We start from the raw sequence: 16,166 nt of genomic DNA, 5'->3' as shown, positions 1-16,166 counted from the left end.
CCCACAAATAAATGCCCAGGGCCAGATGGCTTCACAGGGGAATTCTACCAAACTTTCCAGAAAGAACTGACACCAATCTTACTCAAACTCTTTCAAAACATTGAAAAAAATGGAACACTACCTAACTCATTTTATGAAGCTAACATCAATCTAATACCAAAACCAGGCAAAGATGCTACAAAAAAGGAAAACTACCGGCCAATCTCCCTAATGAATATAGATGCAAAAATCCTCAACAAAATACTTGCAAATCGAATCCAAAGACACATTAAAAAAATCATACACCATGACCAAGTGGGGTTCATTCCAGGCATGCAAGGATGGTTCAACATAAGAAAAACAATCAATGTATTACAACACATTAAAAACTCGAAAGGGAAAAATCAATTGATCATCTCAATAGATGCTGAAAAAGCATTTGACAAAATCCAACATCCCTTTTTGATAAAAACACTTCAAAAGGTAGGAATTGAAGGAAACTTCCTCAACATGATAAAGAGCATATATGAAAAACCCACAGCCAGCATAGTACTCAATGGTGAGAGACTGAAAGCCTTCCCTCTAAGATCAGGAACAAGACAAGGATGCCCGCTGTCACCACTGTTATTCAACATTGTGCTGGAAGTGCTAGCCAGGGCAATCCGGCAAGACAAAGAAATAAAAGGCATCCAAATTGGAAAAGAAGAAGTAAAACTGTCATTGTTTGCAGATGATATGATCTTATATCTAGAAAACCCTGAGAAATCGACGATACACCTACTAGAGCTAATAAACAAATTTAGCAAAGTAGCGGGATACAAGATTAATGCACATAAGTCAGTAATGTTTCTATATGCTAGAAATGAACAAACTGAAGAGACACTCAAGAAAAAGATACCATTTTCAATAGCAACTAAAAAAATCAAGTACCTAGGAATCAACTTAACCAAAGATGTAAAAGACCTATACAAAGAAAACTACATAACTCTACTAAAAGAAATAGAAGGGGACCTTAAAAGATGGAAAAATATTCCATGTTCATGGATAGGAAGGCTAAATGTCATTAAGATGTCAATTCTACCCAAACTCATCTACAGATTCAATGCAATCCCAATCAAAATTCCAACAACCTACTTTGCAGACTTGGAAAAGCTAGTTATCAAATTTATTTGGAAAGGGAAGATGCCTCGAATTGCTAAAGACACTCTAAAAAAGAAAAACGAAGTGGGAGGACTTACACTCCCTGACTTTGAAGCTTATTATAAAGCCACAGTTGCCAAGACAGCATGGTACTGGCACAAAGATAGACATATAGATCAATGGAATCGAATTGAGAATTCAGAGATAGACCCTCAGATCTATGGCCGACTGATCTTTGATAAGGCCCCCAAAGTCACCGAACTGAGCCATAATGGTCTTTTCAACAAATGGGGCTGGGAGAGTTGGATATCCATATCCAAAAGAATGAAAGAGGACCCCTACCTCACCCCCTACACAAAAATTAACTCAAAATGGACCAAAGATCTCAATATAAAGAAAGTACCATAAAACTCCTAGAAGATAATGTAGGAAAACATCTTCAAGACCTTGTATTAGGAGGCCACTTCCTAGACTTTACACCCAAAGCACAAGCAACAAAAGAGAAAATAGATAAATGGGAACTCCTCAAGCTTAGAAGTTTCTGCACCTCAAAGGAATTTCTCAAAAAGGTAAAGAGGCAGCCAACTCAATGGGAAAAAATTTTTGGAAACCATGTATCTGACAAAAGACTGATATCTTGCATATACAAAGAAATCCTACAACTCAATGACAATAGTACAGACAGCCCAATTATAAAATGGGCAAAAGATATGAAAAGACAGTTCTCTGAAGAGGAAATACAAATGACCAAGAAACACATGAAAAAATGTTCAGCTTCACTAGCTATTAGAGAGATGCAAATTAAGACCACAATGAGATACCATCTAACACCGGTTAGAATGGCTGCCATTAAACAAACAGGAAACTACAAATGCTGGAGGGGATGTGGAGAAATTGGAACTCTTATTCATTGTTGGTGGGACTGTATAATGGTTCAGCCACTCTGGAAGTCAGTCTGGCAGTTCCTTAGAAAACTAGATATAGAGCTACCATTCGATCCAGCGATTGCACTCCTCGGTATATACCCGGAAGATCGGAAAGCAGTGACACGAACAGATATCTGCACGCCAATGTTCATAGCAGCATTATTCACAATTGCCAAGAGATGGAAACAACCCAAATGTCCTTCAACAGATGAGTGGATAAATAAAATGTGGTATATACACACGATGGAATACTACGCGGCAGTAAGAAGGAACGATCTGGTGAAACATATGACAACATGGATGAACCTTGAAGACATAATGCTGAGCGAAATAAGCCAGGCACAAAAAGAGAAATATTATATGCTACCACTAATGTGAACTTTGAAAAATGTAAAACAAATGGTTTATAATGTAGAATGTAGGGGAACTAGCAGTAGAGAGCAATTAAGGAAGGGGGAACAATAATCCAGGAAGAACAGATAAGCTATTTAACGTTCTGGGGATGCCCAGAAATGACTATGGTCTGTTAATTTCTGATGGTTGTAGTAGGAACAAGTTCACTGAAATGTTGCTATATTATGTAACTTTCTTGGGGTAAAGTAGGAACATGTTGGAAGTTAAGCAGTTATCTTAGGTTAGTTGTCTTTTTCTTACTCCCTTGCTATGGTCTCTTTGAAATGCTCTTTTATTGTATGTTTGTTTTCTTTTTAACCTTTTTTTTTCATACAGGTGATTTGAAAAAAGAAGGGAAAGTTAAAAAAAAAAAAAAAAAAAAAAAAAAAAGAAAAAAGACAAACAAGGGGAAAAAAAAAAAAAAAAGACATGTAGTGCCCCCTTGAGGAGCCTGTGGAGAATGCAGGGGTATTCGCCTACCCCACCTCCATGGTTGCTAACATGACCACAGACATAGGGGACTGGTGGTTTGATGGGTTGAGCCCTCTACCATAAGTTTTACCCTTGGGAAGACGGTTGCTGCAAAGGAGAGGCTAGGCCTCCCTGTATTTGTGCCTAAGAGTCTCCTCCTGAATGCCTCTTTGTTGCTCAGATGTGGCCCTCTCTCTCTGGCTAAGCCAACTTGAAAGGTGAAATCACTGCCCTCCCCCCTACGTGGGATCAGACACCCAGGGAAGTGAATCTCCCTGGCAACGTGGAATATGACTCCCAGGGAGGAATGTAGACCTGGCACCGTGGGACGGAGAACATCTTCTTGACCAAAAGGGGGATGTGAAAGGAAATGAAATAAGCTTCAGTGGCAGAGAGATTCCAAAAGGAGCCGAGAGGTCACTCTGGTGGGCACTCTTATGCACAATTTAGACAACCCTTTTTAGGTTCTAAAGAATTGGGGTAGCTGGTGGTGGATACCTGAAACTATCAAACTACAACCCAGAACCCATGAATCTCGAAGACAGTTGTATAAAAATGTAGCTTATGAGATGTGACAATGGGATTGGGAAAGCCATAAGGACCAAACACCACTTTGTCTAGTTTATGGATGGATGTGTAGAAAAGTAGGGGAGGGAAACAGACAGACAAAGGTACCCAGTGTTCTTTTTTACTTCAATTGCTCTTTTTCACTCTAATTATTATTCTTGTTATTTTTGTGTGTGTGCTAATGAAGGTGTCAGGGATTGATTTAGGTGATGAATGTACAACTATGTAATGGTACTGTAAACAATCGAAAGTACAATTTGTTTTGTATGACTGCGTGGTATGTGAATATATCTCAATAAAATGATGATTTAAAAAAAAAAAAAAAAAAAAAAAAAAAAACGTATTACATATCCAAGATGGCAGATTAGGAGAGAGAGGGCAAAATTCTCCTCTGTGAAAAACACTAGATGAAAGACAGAAAATGCTCCAGAATAGCAGTTCCAGGGTTCCACCAGCAGGGCAGGGACTTATATATCCATAGTGATTGAGCACTTGGAGAAACTAAGAGACTGTGTTTGAAGTCATGTGTTTGATCTGGAGAGCTGCTAGAGAAACAGCAGCCGCACTCGTGTTGCAGTGGGGAGAAACTGAGAGACTGCATTTGGAGGTGGGTCAGAGTGGAACCCAGGGAGCAGTCAGGGGTCAATCGTGGTAGGGAGTGCCTTCCACATCCCGGGCACCCGCTTCAGTATCTGGTGTGGGTGATAGCCCTTTGCACACCCACCGAAGGCCCCCCAAGCCAGGGACAGACTGCTACAGCAGGCAGACGATTGAAGAAGTGGATAGTTTCCATGCCCCGTACAGCCATCTTTGCAGTGGGCTGGGAGACACCCCTTCGCAGTGCTGCAGCAGAGAGCTTCTTCAAGGGAATTCAGGATTTGGCTGTCTTGTGACAGTGCTATTCCTCCTCCACAGAAGCCTGAAGGGTGCACAACCTAGAGGCAGGGGTGCCACACAGAAGTGCCAGGAACCCTACCCCAAGCCCAGGGACTGTGGGCCCACAGCAGAGAGGGACTGAGCTAAAGTGTTGGACATGTGCCGCAGCCCCAGGGTATTCCAGCTGCAGCTGTAGGAACAGCTGGGAGTACTGGGTCTTAAAGCCCTCTTCCCTGCCAAACTGCACAGAGCAGGCCCCCTGCCCACAGGGCTGGCACTCCCCACTGCACACAGAAAACTCATGTACTGTTTGGATGTCCACATAGTTTGAACACCCACTCACTGCAAAAACAAAGTTGGGGAGAACTGGATTGAGGGTAAGAGGTGACTTGGGAGTGCCATCTGCTGGTAGGTGAGGGAAAATGCACTGCACCAAGCTGTAGCTCTGTCAAATTATAAATAATTGTTTAAATAATCCTGCATATCCTTAAAGAACCCTATCAAGATAAGCAAATGCCAAGAGGCCAAAACAACAGAAAATTATAAGTCTCATGAAAAAATCAGAAGATGTGGATAACCCAAATGCCCAAATTAAAAAATCAGAGAAGATTTGGAACTTGGAGAAATTAAGAAGTAATCTCAAGCACCAATACCATGGCTCAGGATATAAAGAACATCAAGAAGACCCTAAAAGAGCATAAAGAAGAATTTGCAAGATTAAACAAAAAAATAGAGGATCTTATGGAACTAAAAGAAACTGTTGATCAAATTATAAAGATTCTTGATACACATAACACCAGATTAGAGGAAACAGAGGAATAAATAAAGAAGAAAGAAGAAAGTAGGTTGGAAAGTGAAAGCACAAAAGAATGAATGGTGAAAAAAATAAAAAAATGTGAAATGGATCTCAGGGATATGATGGACAACATGAAGCGCACAAAATGTAAGAATCATTGGCGTTACAGCAGAGGAAGAGAAGGGTAAAGGACTAGGAAGAGTATTCAAAGACACTTGGGGAGAACTTCCTAACCCTTCTAAATGATGTAAATATGCAAATCATAGACACTCAACAAACTTCAAACAGAATAAATCCAAATAAACCCATTCCAAGACGTATTCTGATCAGATTGACAAACCTGAAGAGAAGGAGAAAGTTCTGAAAGAAGGAAGAGAGAAGCAATTCACCATATGCAAGGGAAACAACATAAGACTAAGTAGTGACTACTCTGCGGCCACCATGGATGCAAGAAGACAGTGGCATGACATATTTAAAATTCTGAAAGAGAAAAATTGCCAGCCAAGAATTCTTTATCCAGAAAAACCCTCCTTCAAATTTGAGGGAGAGCTTAAAATCTTCACAAACAAATAGTGAGAGAATTTGCTAACAAGAGACCTAGCCTACAAGAAATACTAAAGGGAGTCCTCCTGGATGAGAAAAAAAAAGGGGAGAAGGGCACAGAACTAGAGACATTTAGTAAGGATACATTTCCACAATAATTGTGGGAGACTTCAATACATCACTCTCTCCTATAGATAGATCAACCAGAGAACTAATAAGGATATTAAAAACCTAAACAATGTGATAAGTGAATTACACTTAACAGACATATATAGAGCATTACATCCCAAATCTCCAGGATATACATTCTTCTCTACTGCCCACAGACCTTTCATCAGAATAGATCATATGCTGAGCCATAAAACAAGCCTCAATAAATTTTAAAAGATTGAAATTATTCAAAGCACATTCTCCAAACACAATGGAATACAATTAGAAGTCAATAACCATCAGAGATTTAGAACATTCACAAATACCTGGAGGTTAAACAACACACTCCTAAAAGAGAAGTAGTAAGAGAAATTGCTAAATATCTAGAGACAAATGAAAATGAGAGCACAACATATCAAAACCTATGGGATGCAGCAAAGGCAGTATTGAGGGAGAAATTTATAGCTCTAAATGCATACATTAAAAAGGAAGAAAGATCTAAAATCAAAGAACTTACGGAACAACTGAAGAAGCTAGAACATGAACAGCAAACTAATCCTAAACCAAGCAGAACAAAAGAAATAAGGATTAAGGCAGAAATAAATGACATAGAGAACAAAAAATACAATAGAGAGAAAAAAAAAATTGCTTTTTTGAGAAGATCAACAAGATTGACAAGCCCTTAGCTAGACTGAACAAAGTAAAAAGGAGATAAGACCCACATAAACAAAATAATATAAGAGATGGGACATTACTGTGGATTCCAAAGAAATTTAAAGATTCATAAGAGGATACTATGAACAACTGTACACCAACAAACTAGATAATGTAGAGGAAATGGACAGTTTCCTGGAAACACATGAAAAACCTAGACTGTCCAGAAACAAACCACTCATAAGCAAAGAGAGCCAATCAGTCGTCAAAAAGCTTCCCACAAATAAATGCCCAGGGCCAGATGGCTTCAAAGGGGAATTCTACCAAAATAGAACTGACACCAATCTTACTTAAACTCTTTCAAAAAATTGAATAAAATGGAACACTACCTAACTCATTTTGTGACGCTAACATCACTCTAATACCAAAAGTCAATAATGTTCCTATACACTAGAAATGAACTAATTGAAGAGACACTCAAGAACAAGATTCCATTCTCAATAGCAATTAAAAAAATCAAGTACCTAGGAATAAACTTAACTAAAGATGTAAAAGACCTATGCACAGAAAATTACATAACTTTACTACAAGAAATAGAAGACGACCTAAAAAGATGGAAAAATATTCCGGGTTCATGGATAGGAAGGCTAAATGTCATTAAGATGTCAATTCTACCCAAACTCATCTACAGATTCAATGCAATTTCAATCAAAATTCCAACAACCTACATTGCAGACTTGGAAAAGCTAGTTATCAAATTTATTTGGAAGGGAAGGATGCCTCAAATTGCTAAAAAATATTCTAAAAAAGAAAAATGAAGCAGGAGGACTTATACTTCTTGACTTTGAAGCTTCCTATAAAGCCACAGTGGTTAAAACAGCATGGTACTGGCACAAAGATAGACATATTATTCAATGGAATTGAATTGAGAATTCAGAGATAGACCCGCAGATCTATGGTTGACTGATCTTTGATAAAGCCTCCAAAACCACTGAACTGGGACATAACAGTCTCAAAAAATGGGGCTGGGAGAACTGGATATCCATATCCAAAAGAATGAAAGAGGCTCCCTACCTCATATTCTACACAAAAATTAACTCAAAGTGAATTAAAGACCTCAATGTAAGAGACAGTACCATAAAACTCCTAGAAGATAATGTAGGGAAACATCTTCAAGACCTTGTATTAGGAGGTCACTTCTTAGACCTTACTCCCAAAGCACAACGAAAACATAGATAAATGGGAAGCCCTCAAAATTAAAACCTTCTGTACCTCAAAGGAATTTGTCAAAAAAGTGAAGAGGCAGCCAACCCAATAGGAAAAAATATTGGGAAACCATGTATCTGACAAAAGACTGATACCCTGCATATATAAAGAAATCCTACAACTCAGTGACAGTAGTACAAACAGCCCAGTTATTAAAAGGGCAAAAGATATGAAAAGATATTTCACTGAAGAGGAAATACAAATGGCTAAAAAATACATGAAAAAAAAATGTTCCTCTTCACTAGCTATTAGGTAGATACAAATTAAGACCACAATGAGATATCATCTCACACCAATTAGAACGGCTGCCATTAAACAAACAGGAAACTACAGATACTGGAGAGAATGTGGAGAAATTGGAACTCTTATTCACTGCTGGTGGGACTGTATAATGGTTCAGCCACTCTGGAGGACAGTCTGGTGGTTCCTTAGAAAACTAGATATTGAGTTACCCTTCGATCCAGCAATTGCACTTCTCAGTATATACCTAGAAGATCTGAAAGCAGTGACATGAACAGATATTTGCACACTGATGTTCATAGCGGCATTATTCACAGTTGCCAAGAGTTGGAAACAATCCAGATGTCTTTCAACTTGAGTGGATAAACAAAACATGGTATATACACATGATGGAATACTCCATGGCAGTGAGAAGGAATGAGTCATGAAACATATGACAACACAGATGAACCTTAAAGACATAATGCTGAGTGAAATAAGCCAGACACAAAAAGAGAGCTATTGTATGTTACCACTAATGTGAACTCTGTAAAAAATGTAAAATAAATAGTTTATATTGTAGAATGTAGGGGACCTAGTGAAAGACAGCAACTAGTGAAGGGGGAATGATAGTCTAATAAAAACAGATAAGCTATTGAGGATAATCTCAATGTTATGGGAATGCTCAGGAATGATTATGGTTTGCAAATTTTCTTGGTATGTTAGGAACGTGCTGGAAGCAATGTAGTTATTTTAGGTTATTTGTATTTATTTTTCCTATTCCTTTGTTTTGTTAGGGTTTGTTAATTTTCTTGGGGTATGGTAGGGACATGTTGGAAGCAAAGTAGTTATTTTAGGTTGTTTTTCTTATTCTTTGGTTTGTTTTGTTTCAAATGTTTTTTAATTTTTTGATAAATAGGATTTAAAAAGAAATAATGAAATGTATTACAAACTACAGTAATCAAAACAGCATGGTACTAACACAAGAACAAACATATAGATGAATGGAATAAAATTGGGAGTTCAGAAATAAACCCTAATATCTATGGCCAATTGATGTTTCACAAGGGTGCCTAGTCCACTCAATGAGGAAAAACTAGTCTCTTCAACAAATGAAATCTGGATATCCACATGCAAAAGAATGAAGGTGGAACCCTACCTCACACCATGCACAAAAATTAACTCAAAATGGATCAGCAACTTAAATATAAGAACTAAAACTACAAATCTCCTGGCAGAAAACAAAAGGAAACATTTTCAGGACCTTGTATTATACAATGGTTTCTTAGGCTTTACACCCAAAGCACAAGCAACAGAAGAAAAAGACAGTTCTACAAAATTTAAAACTTTTATGCAAAAGACATTCTCATGCAAGTGAAAAGATAACTGACAGACTGGGAGAAAAAATTTGGAAACCATGTATCTAACAAGGGTTTAGTATCCAGAATATGTAAATAAATCCTACAACTCAACAATAAAAAGACAAACAAACCAATCTGAAAATGGGCAAGAAACTTGAGCATAGATATTTCTACAAAAAAGATACACAAATGGCCAATAAGCACATGAAAAGATATCAACATCATTGGCCATTAGAAATGCAAATCAAAACTACAATGAGATATCATTTCATACACCCACTGGAATGGCTACTATTAAGAAAACAGAAAATAACAAGCGTTGGAGAAAATGTGGAGAACAAGGAACACTCATTCATTGTTGGCAGGAATGTAAAATGGCTCAGACACTGTGGAAGACAATTTGCTGGTTACTCAGATAGTTAAATATAGAAATACCATATATAACCTGGCAATCCTATTTCTAGGTATATACCCCAAAAGTTGAAAGCAGGGACTTGAACAGATGTATAGCAGTCAGTGTTTAGCAGGCTTATTCATAGTTGCCAAAAAGTGAAACTAACTCAAGTGTCCATCAACCACTGAACGGATAAACAAACTGTGGTATATACATACAATGGAATATTACTCCGCCAAAAAAGGAATGAAGCTCTGATACATGTGACAACATGGATAAACCATCAAGACATCATGTTAAAAGAAATAAGCAAACTCTAAAGGACAAATATTGTGTGACCTCATTGATATGAAATAATTAGAATATGCAAATTCATTACTTCAGACATTAGAATACATGTTACTAGGGGCAGGGGTCATAGGGGGTGGGGATTTAATGATTAATTGTTACAGAGTTTCTGTTCTGGGTGATGGGAAGTTTTGGTAATTGATGGTGGTGATGGTAGCACAATATTGTGATTGTAATTAACACCACTGAGCTGTATATTTAAAAATGGTTAAAATGGGAAATTCTAGGTTACTAGAATACAAATTTTAAAAACACAAGAACTGTAGAACACAGAATGAACCTTAATGTAACTATATATATAATTAACAATATAATTTTGATAACACTGTTTCATCAATTGTAAAGAAGGTACCAACCACACAAATGCCAAATGTTAATAATAGGGAAAACAGCATGTGAGAGATAATGGGAACTCTGTACTTTCTGCCTAATTTTTATGTAAACCTACAACTGCTCTAGTAATTTTTTTTAACCAACAAAATTTCCAGGAATAAGTTGTTTTAAAAAAACAAACTACAGAATTTCTGATTTATCAGAGTGTCATATCACCAAATTTTCTTCATCATAATTGGAAAACAGATACTCTTACACATTCCTGTTGAGGAAATTATACCATTTCTACATAGGGTTATTTAGTGATACCTAGCAAAATTACCTAAGGATTTACCTTTTGACCCAGAAATGCCATTTCTAAGAAATGATGCCAAAGTTTTGCTAGCAAAAGCATGAAATGTCTAATCACTATGCATAAAACTAATTATTGTGGCATTATTTGTAATAGTGGCAGACTTCAAGCAGTCCAAATGTCTGTAAGTAGAGACTGGTTGAATGGACTAGGATAAACACATGTAACAGAATACTATGCAGTATGAATGTAGAAGACCATTATGTAATGTAGCAACTGATCTCCACAATCCAGTATTAAGTGAAAAGAAACAAAATTCAGAATAATGCATATGATTTCTTTTGTATTAGAAGTGTTGAAAACTGGAAATATACACAAAACAAAACTATTTGCTCTTACTTTTTAAAAAAGAAACAATGGAATGTTTAGCAATAGGGGAAGAGGAAAGAAGGAAGACAGGACAGTATGGAAATGAAACTGTAATGCAACTTATTAAATAATTTTGTTTTTGAAATTTTGAAATTATGTAAAGTTTTTACATAATTTAAAAAACAATTTTAAAAGAAATCAAGAGATACTCAAAATAAACTGAAACTAGCTATATATAATACTGGTGACATAACCATACAGAAAAAACTTAAAACTTCTTTTTAAATCATTTAATCAAATCCCCAGAGCTTATCTGCACTTATAGTGTTATCATTAGTACCAAAATTGGTATTGGTATGCCAAAACCATCTTATACTTTAAGATAAAACAAGATATGTTTACATCATTATGAATATTTTTAGCATAATAAAAAAGTGATGAAAGTATAGTATTAAAAATTTAAGTAAAGCCCATTCTTAAATTTTAATTTTAAATATCCATATGAACTCATAGTTTTTTATTAAAAAATATTTCATAGTTTATAGCTCTGGGTACTTAACAATCCAGAAGCTGTGATAACCCAGGAGTACCCATAGTACTCAGTCTCTGATATCTAAGTATCAATTCCCAAAAAGGAACCATGGCATCTTGGAGAAATGACTGATTCCAGGTCTGGGATTAGAAAATGCGCAAGATGATTATGGGATATCTTTTTGTGCTGGAAAGTAAGAAAGCTATCAGAAGCTAATAGGGACATGTCAGTATGGTACTGGACCAATTTGAGGAATTGGTTTAAGGTAAGTAATTTGAGGAGTAAACAAAATAATAATAATGGCTGCAGTGTATTAAAATATATTAAATATATAAAAAATCATGAGTGACATTATGACCATTTTTAAAATTTGAACACTAGGTTACTGACTCATTATTCTTAAAATTGATAAAAAGAAAGAGGAACCAAATACTCCGGATCTACTGTTAAATGTGTATTTGCTGCTCTGCTTGCAAATAATAAAACCAAGTTCAACAATTGATAATATGGCCCATCTTAATTCATCTGTATCCCTATGCATTTCCCTATTTGATTATTCTTAAATAACTCTCAGACAGCCTATCATTTTATCCATAACATTTTTTGCTAAGTATTTCTAATCTAAAAGATAAGGACTTTTTTTTTAACCTTATGGTTATCAAAACTCAAAAATAACTACTTAATATTATCAATTATTCAATTAGTGTTCACACTTTTTCAGTTAGCTGTACATTTCCTTATGGAGTATTTGTTTGATTCAAGAACCAAACAAGGTCCACATACTGCATTTGAGTGAATCTTTTAAATCTCTTCAATTTATACATTCCACTTTCCTCTTCTCTCCCCCTTTCTACTATTAATTTTGGAAAATTTCAAACCTACAGAAAAGTTGAAGGAAATTCAATGTATACCTGTATAACCATTGCTTGAATTCATCAAATGTGTCCAAAAGACAAAAATCTCTCTCCTCTCTCTGAACATACATAAATATTGCTGAACCATTTGAAAAGAAGTATTAGATATCATGACAGATTACCCTAAAGACCTCAGCTTGTACCTCTTAAGAGAGCAAGTATATCACCCTCCAAAAACACAATAACATTATCACACACAAAAAGCTGACACTGATACAATGATGTATCTAATATACATTCCATATTTAAATTTCTTTTACTAGAATGATATCTTCCATAGCATTGTTCCCCTTTTGATCAAGGATTTAATCAAGAATGCCTCATTTCATTTGGTTATTTTTTTATGATCTCCAGCAATATCCCTATCTTTTTTGTCTTTTGCAACATTTACATTTCTAAGAGGCATAGCATATCCCACCCATTTGAATTTATCTGATTGTTTGCTTTTGATTATGCTCAGATGAAATATTTTTGACAGTAATACTACATAGTTGATACTGTGTGTTTCTCAGTACATCACATCAGGAAACATAATTTTAGCTTGTCCTGTCATTGGGGATTTTAAGTGTAATTTATTTTTTATGATTTTATTTATCATGAAAGTACCTTTCTCCTTTTTAATTACTAAGTAATCTGTGATGTGATACCTTGAGTCTATGTGAATATTCTGTTTCCCTAAAGATCTTTTACCCAAAGTTTAAGCACACACTGAAAGTTCTTAATTGACTCAATTGTTACATGAGTATTTGCAAAATTTAGATAGTCCTTAAATAGAAATTTTTTTTTTTTAAATTACCCATTTGTTATCAAAGAACAAATGGATAATCTCTGAAATTTAGAGTGGTCCATAAACATTCTTAGACAACTTTTAAGAGTCAGTGAGAATATTTTATTCTATTTAAGCATTCAAAGAAAATTTAAAACAGAAGGCAACATTTATAAGGGAGGTTAAAACTCAAATGCAAAAGAATTCCAGGCAATTGATGTAAAAGAGTGAATAGGCAGGGAGGAGGCTTTCCAGAGTTGGAGAGTGGACACCTTATCTATGTGGAGGGTGGGGGCAAAGATGAAGGCAGCTGCTACTCTACTCCAGCCGACTGTTAACATGCATTGCCAGAGTGAAGTTTTTAAGAGAATCCAGAAATCTGCATTATTTTTTATGCATAAAATATCCTGGCCTTTAAATATTGCCTACTAATTAAAATAACAAAATTTAAAAGCAAAACCTGTGCAGACTAAATAACATATGTGAATGGACCACCAGTTTGAGCCACACAAAATAAAAATTTGAGTTGTGAGCAGACCACAAGATACAGCATATTTTGATAAAATCTGAAGAAAACTGATAGAATGTGACTACTTTGACCTTTCTAATGACTGGGCTGTGACTCGCCATGATGAGGAAGATCACAGCGACATCAGGCACGAAGATGTCTGTCATATACAAGTTGTAACCCAAATATTTTAAGGTGAGAAGTCATTAATATGTATATTTGTATATGAGAGAGATCTTTAATCTCCCAAGAGGGATTAAATTCTCAATCAACATATATTAAGAACCTGCTAGGGCTTATAACATGATTATTAAAGACATGCCCCTGCCCCTGTGGAGCATAGTCTCACAGGAAACTAAACAAGCCATTACAAGAGCATTGAAAGTTTCTAAATTAAAGTACAAATGCTATGAGATGCAGAGCAAAAACAATTAATGTAGTTCAGGGGATCAGGATAGCCTTTCTTGTAGGAATAACATTGAAACAGAAATTCAAAGGGGAATGAGTATTAAGAAGGAAGAGGAACGGAAAGTGTTTTACTTAAAGAAAACTAGAGAAGGCATGTAGGCAAGAGGGAAGAACATTGTAAACACTGAAAGAAATCCAGTGAAGTTGGAGTCTGAAATACAAAGCAATGAGTGTCACCTAAAAGGAGGTGGGAAATGTGGACAGGTCCCAGAAGCCAGTTAGCTGCTCTTGTATTGGGAAAAATGTCTTGGGAATTTATCCTTTTAATTGAATGATCTAGCATCTCTACATCTCTATGATGAATAGATTGGCAAGGGTTAAGGGAGGAATCAGGCAGAATCATGAATGGTTGTTGCTTTAAAATCAGGATAGACGTGGTGGCAGTAGGAATTAGAAGTGCTTAAGATATACCGCACAGGTAGAATTGGCATGATTTAGGGATGAATGAACTGTGGTGATGGCATCAGAGATGACTTCCAAGATTTTTCAGGGAAGAAGGGGTAATGTGGGGAAGCAAGAGGATGAGCTCAAGTTGCGTTCCAAGTGCCTGGGAGATATCTTCCTTGAAATAACCAAATGGCAGTTATAACATGATTCTGGAGCTTAGGAGAAAAGACAGGGCCAGAGAAACAGAGTTTGAATATTTCAAAAGGTAATCTGGCACCACATTCCTAATCATATGTTTTCTATATCAACTAAAATTTCATTTTACATTCAATCACCATTTCGGCTTTGAAGCAGCTGCCTGATACTGATATTTTGTAGATGTAGTCCGACTCTTCCTGATCATGTTCATCAGGACATGACTGAGGCCCTGTAATTGCCCAAACAGTCATGCTTAGACTAAAAGTAAGTGGCTTCAGATGGGATAACCAAAACAATGTGCGTATGTTTCTAGCAGCAATTATTTGTTTTTCTCACAGCAGGTATCCCAGCTCCGGTATACTTTGGAGTTTTGATTGACACTTCATGTCTCAAATGGGGATTTCAAAGATGTGGAAGTAGAGGATCCTGCAGATTATATGATTCAGATGCTTTTAGGTACCGTATCAGACGTCTTCCTGCATCTCACTGCTATATTTCAATGAAACTGACACTCAGAATTTTTCACATAATTTCACTGTAAGGAAAGGGAATATCTAAGTATGCTCTCCTTTACAGAATAGTTCCATTATTATTTCATTATTTGGATAGATTGTTGTTGTTTTTCTCATTACTAATCTTGACTCCCATTTTAAATCAGTAGTCATTTTTTTAAAACATTATATAAAATTCCAGAATAGAGTAGAATTTTTAAAGTTTATGCACACAAAGGGCAAATAATTCCCTGAAACCCAGAAGCATTTAAATTTAGGTCACATTTTGGGTTAAATGCTATTCTTTTTCAAACTGAGCCAAACTGTACCATTTACGTCAGATATAATCCCCTTGGGCAAGAGTTGGATTTGGCTCTAAATCTGTCTGGCTTTTACGGCCAAACTGATGTTCAATTATTCCAGTACTTGAAATGCATAAAAGTAAAAGGTTTTTCTCTGTGTGTGTGAGTATGGGGGTAGGAGGCATGGTTTTTTCACTGTGGTGTTCAGTTCAATTCATCATACATTTAGTTCCCTTATTGCTTAAAGCAATGCTTCAATGGTTTAAAAGCTGGAAGGATTTTTTTTTTTTAGATTTATAAGATGAGCATTTTCTAGAGAAATAAACTTGGTACTGATCTGTGTAATTTGGATTTGAATTGAGCAGACCATCTCAAGTAAGTTTGTTTGATTTAATAGGCTTTGATGTTATATGAGAAATTTATTTTGGTCTTTGAAAGGGACCTAATCTGTGAGTATAATTTGGGCTTCCTCACATTTGCTAAGGCTGTATTCCCTATAATGTAATGATAGTATGACTCAATC

General features: G+C 36.0%; 1 protein-coding gene and 1 long non-coding RNA gene across 6 annotated transcripts in view; one reads left to right on the top strand and one right to left on the bottom strand.

The window, feature by feature from the left end:
* LOC119541377 overlaps positions 1 to 16,166 on the bottom strand; it is a 56,134-nt gene that overhangs the window by 24,242 nt on the left and 15,726 nt on the right. The window lies entirely within an intron of this gene.
* The window catches only part of SLCO1C1 (solute carrier organic anion transporter family member 1C1), a 111,946-nt gene that overhangs the window by 94,411 nt on the left and 1,369 nt on the right, over positions 1 to 16,166 (top strand). For 4 of the 5 annotated variants that reach the window (XM_037845240.1, XM_037845241.1, XM_037845239.1 and 1 more), the window contains one exon: positions 15,189 to 15,306. In XM_037845240.1, the coding sequence (XP_037701168.1) occupies positions 15,189 to 15,306 (118 nt within the window). The remainder of the gene's footprint in view (positions 1 to 15,188; positions 15,307 to 16,166) is intronic. The other variant, XM_037845242.1, reaches the window with a different exon arrangement.

This window comes from Choloepus didactylus, chromosome 8, assembly GCF_015220235.1.
Source record: "Choloepus didactylus isolate mChoDid1 chromosome 8, mChoDid1.pri, whole genome shotgun sequence".
Classification (NCBI taxonomy): Eukaryota; Metazoa; Chordata; class Mammalia; order Pilosa; family Megalonychidae; genus Choloepus; species Choloepus didactylus.
The sequence above is the reverse complement of the archived record's forward strand: the minus strand, read 5'-3'. Positions and strand labels throughout refer to the sequence as shown.